Raw genomic sequence first — 1,115 nt, 5'->3', positions numbered from 1 at the left:
AACCCCTCAACCCTCAACCCTAACCCCCAGATCACCCTCCAGAAGCTCAACCCTGACATCAGGGTGCCCCCCCGCGGGGACGCGTCCGTCGGCGTGTGGCAGCCGCGCGCGGTCTCGCTGCAGGCCCATCGCTTCAGCCTCGCCGCGATGGCGACGGGCCCCAGCTTCCTGCTGTCTTCCGCAGCCGGCGGCAGCGTGAAGCTGACCGGGCAGGGCGCGATCAGGGCGATGGCGCAGGAGGCGGGGATCAAGCTGCCCAGGTGAGGGCCGTGCTTTTGTTTGGGGTCATTTGCACAGGTCTGCTTGCGGGCCGAGGAAGAGGAGGAACCCGTTACAAGCCTGCAAGCGGGCGGGCGGCCCTGACGCGGGCTGTGAGGGTTGCCGGTGCGGCAGGCAGCGGCGCCACGGGGCCGAGGTGGGGCCGCGGTTCGATTCGCCGGGGGCCGTCGGCGGCTGCAGCTGCCAGCCGTCGTCTGTCCTTCACCTCACACTTGGTCCTTGGCGAGGCATGGGCGAAGCCGTAAGCCCTGCGTGACGTCCACCCCTCCCTGTTTTGCGCCCCCGCATGCGCAGCACCCCAAGTGCACCGTCCATGGCGATGACGGAGGCCATCACCGCGCTCCTGCGCGGCGTGCCCCCGGCGCACGGCGCGCAGCACGGCGGCGGCGGCCACGGCGCGTCTGCAGAGCAGCAAATGGCCGCGGCTGCCGCGATGCTGGCGCTGCCGCCCGCGCTCGCCGCCTCGATGCTCAACGGCGGCGCCGGCGCCGCCGCGGCGGCGGCGGTGGCGGAGGCGCTGCGGTCGCCGACGCGCGCATCAAACGCGTCCGCGGGCATAGGCAGCGGCGGCGGCGGCGGCGGTGCGTCGGACTCTGGCCTCGCCTCGCCGTTCCTGCCGCCGCGGCAGGGAGGCTTCGGCGGCTCCAGGGAGGCCGGCAGCGGCGACGCGGGTGCGGCGGCGGCGGCGGCGGCTGCGGGGGCGGTCAACTCGACGGGGTCGGGGTCGGCGCGGCCGTCGCTGCACCGCGGGTCGGCCACGAGCATGGCCAGCAGCAGCAACACCGACCGCGGCGACGCGACCGGGAGCGGCGGCGCCGGCGGCCCGCGCGGCGCGC

General features: G+C 75.2%; 1 protein-coding gene across 1 annotated transcript in view; it reads left to right on the top strand.

Annotated features, from left to right (window-relative positions):
- MNEG_11686 (hypothetical protein) overlaps window positions 1-260 on the top strand; it is a gene marked incomplete at both ends in the record, with an annotated part of 4,040 nt that extends 3,780 nt beyond the window's left edge. The window contains one exon of the mRNA XM_014039841.1: window positions 31-260. Within this exon, the coding sequence (XP_013895295.1) occupies window positions 31-260 (230 nt within the window). The remainder of the gene's footprint in view (window positions 1-30) is intronic.
- Window positions 261-1,115: the final 855 nt, after the last annotated feature.

Source organism: Monoraphidium neglectum, assembly GCF_000611645.1.
Source record: "Monoraphidium neglectum strain SAG 48.87 unplaced genomic scaffold scaffold02863, whole genome shotgun sequence".
NCBI lineage: Eukaryota > Viridiplantae > Chlorophyta > Chlorophyceae > Sphaeropleales > Selenastraceae > Monoraphidium > Monoraphidium neglectum.
The sequence above is the reverse complement of the archived record's forward strand: the minus strand, read 5'-3'. Positions and strand labels throughout refer to the sequence as shown.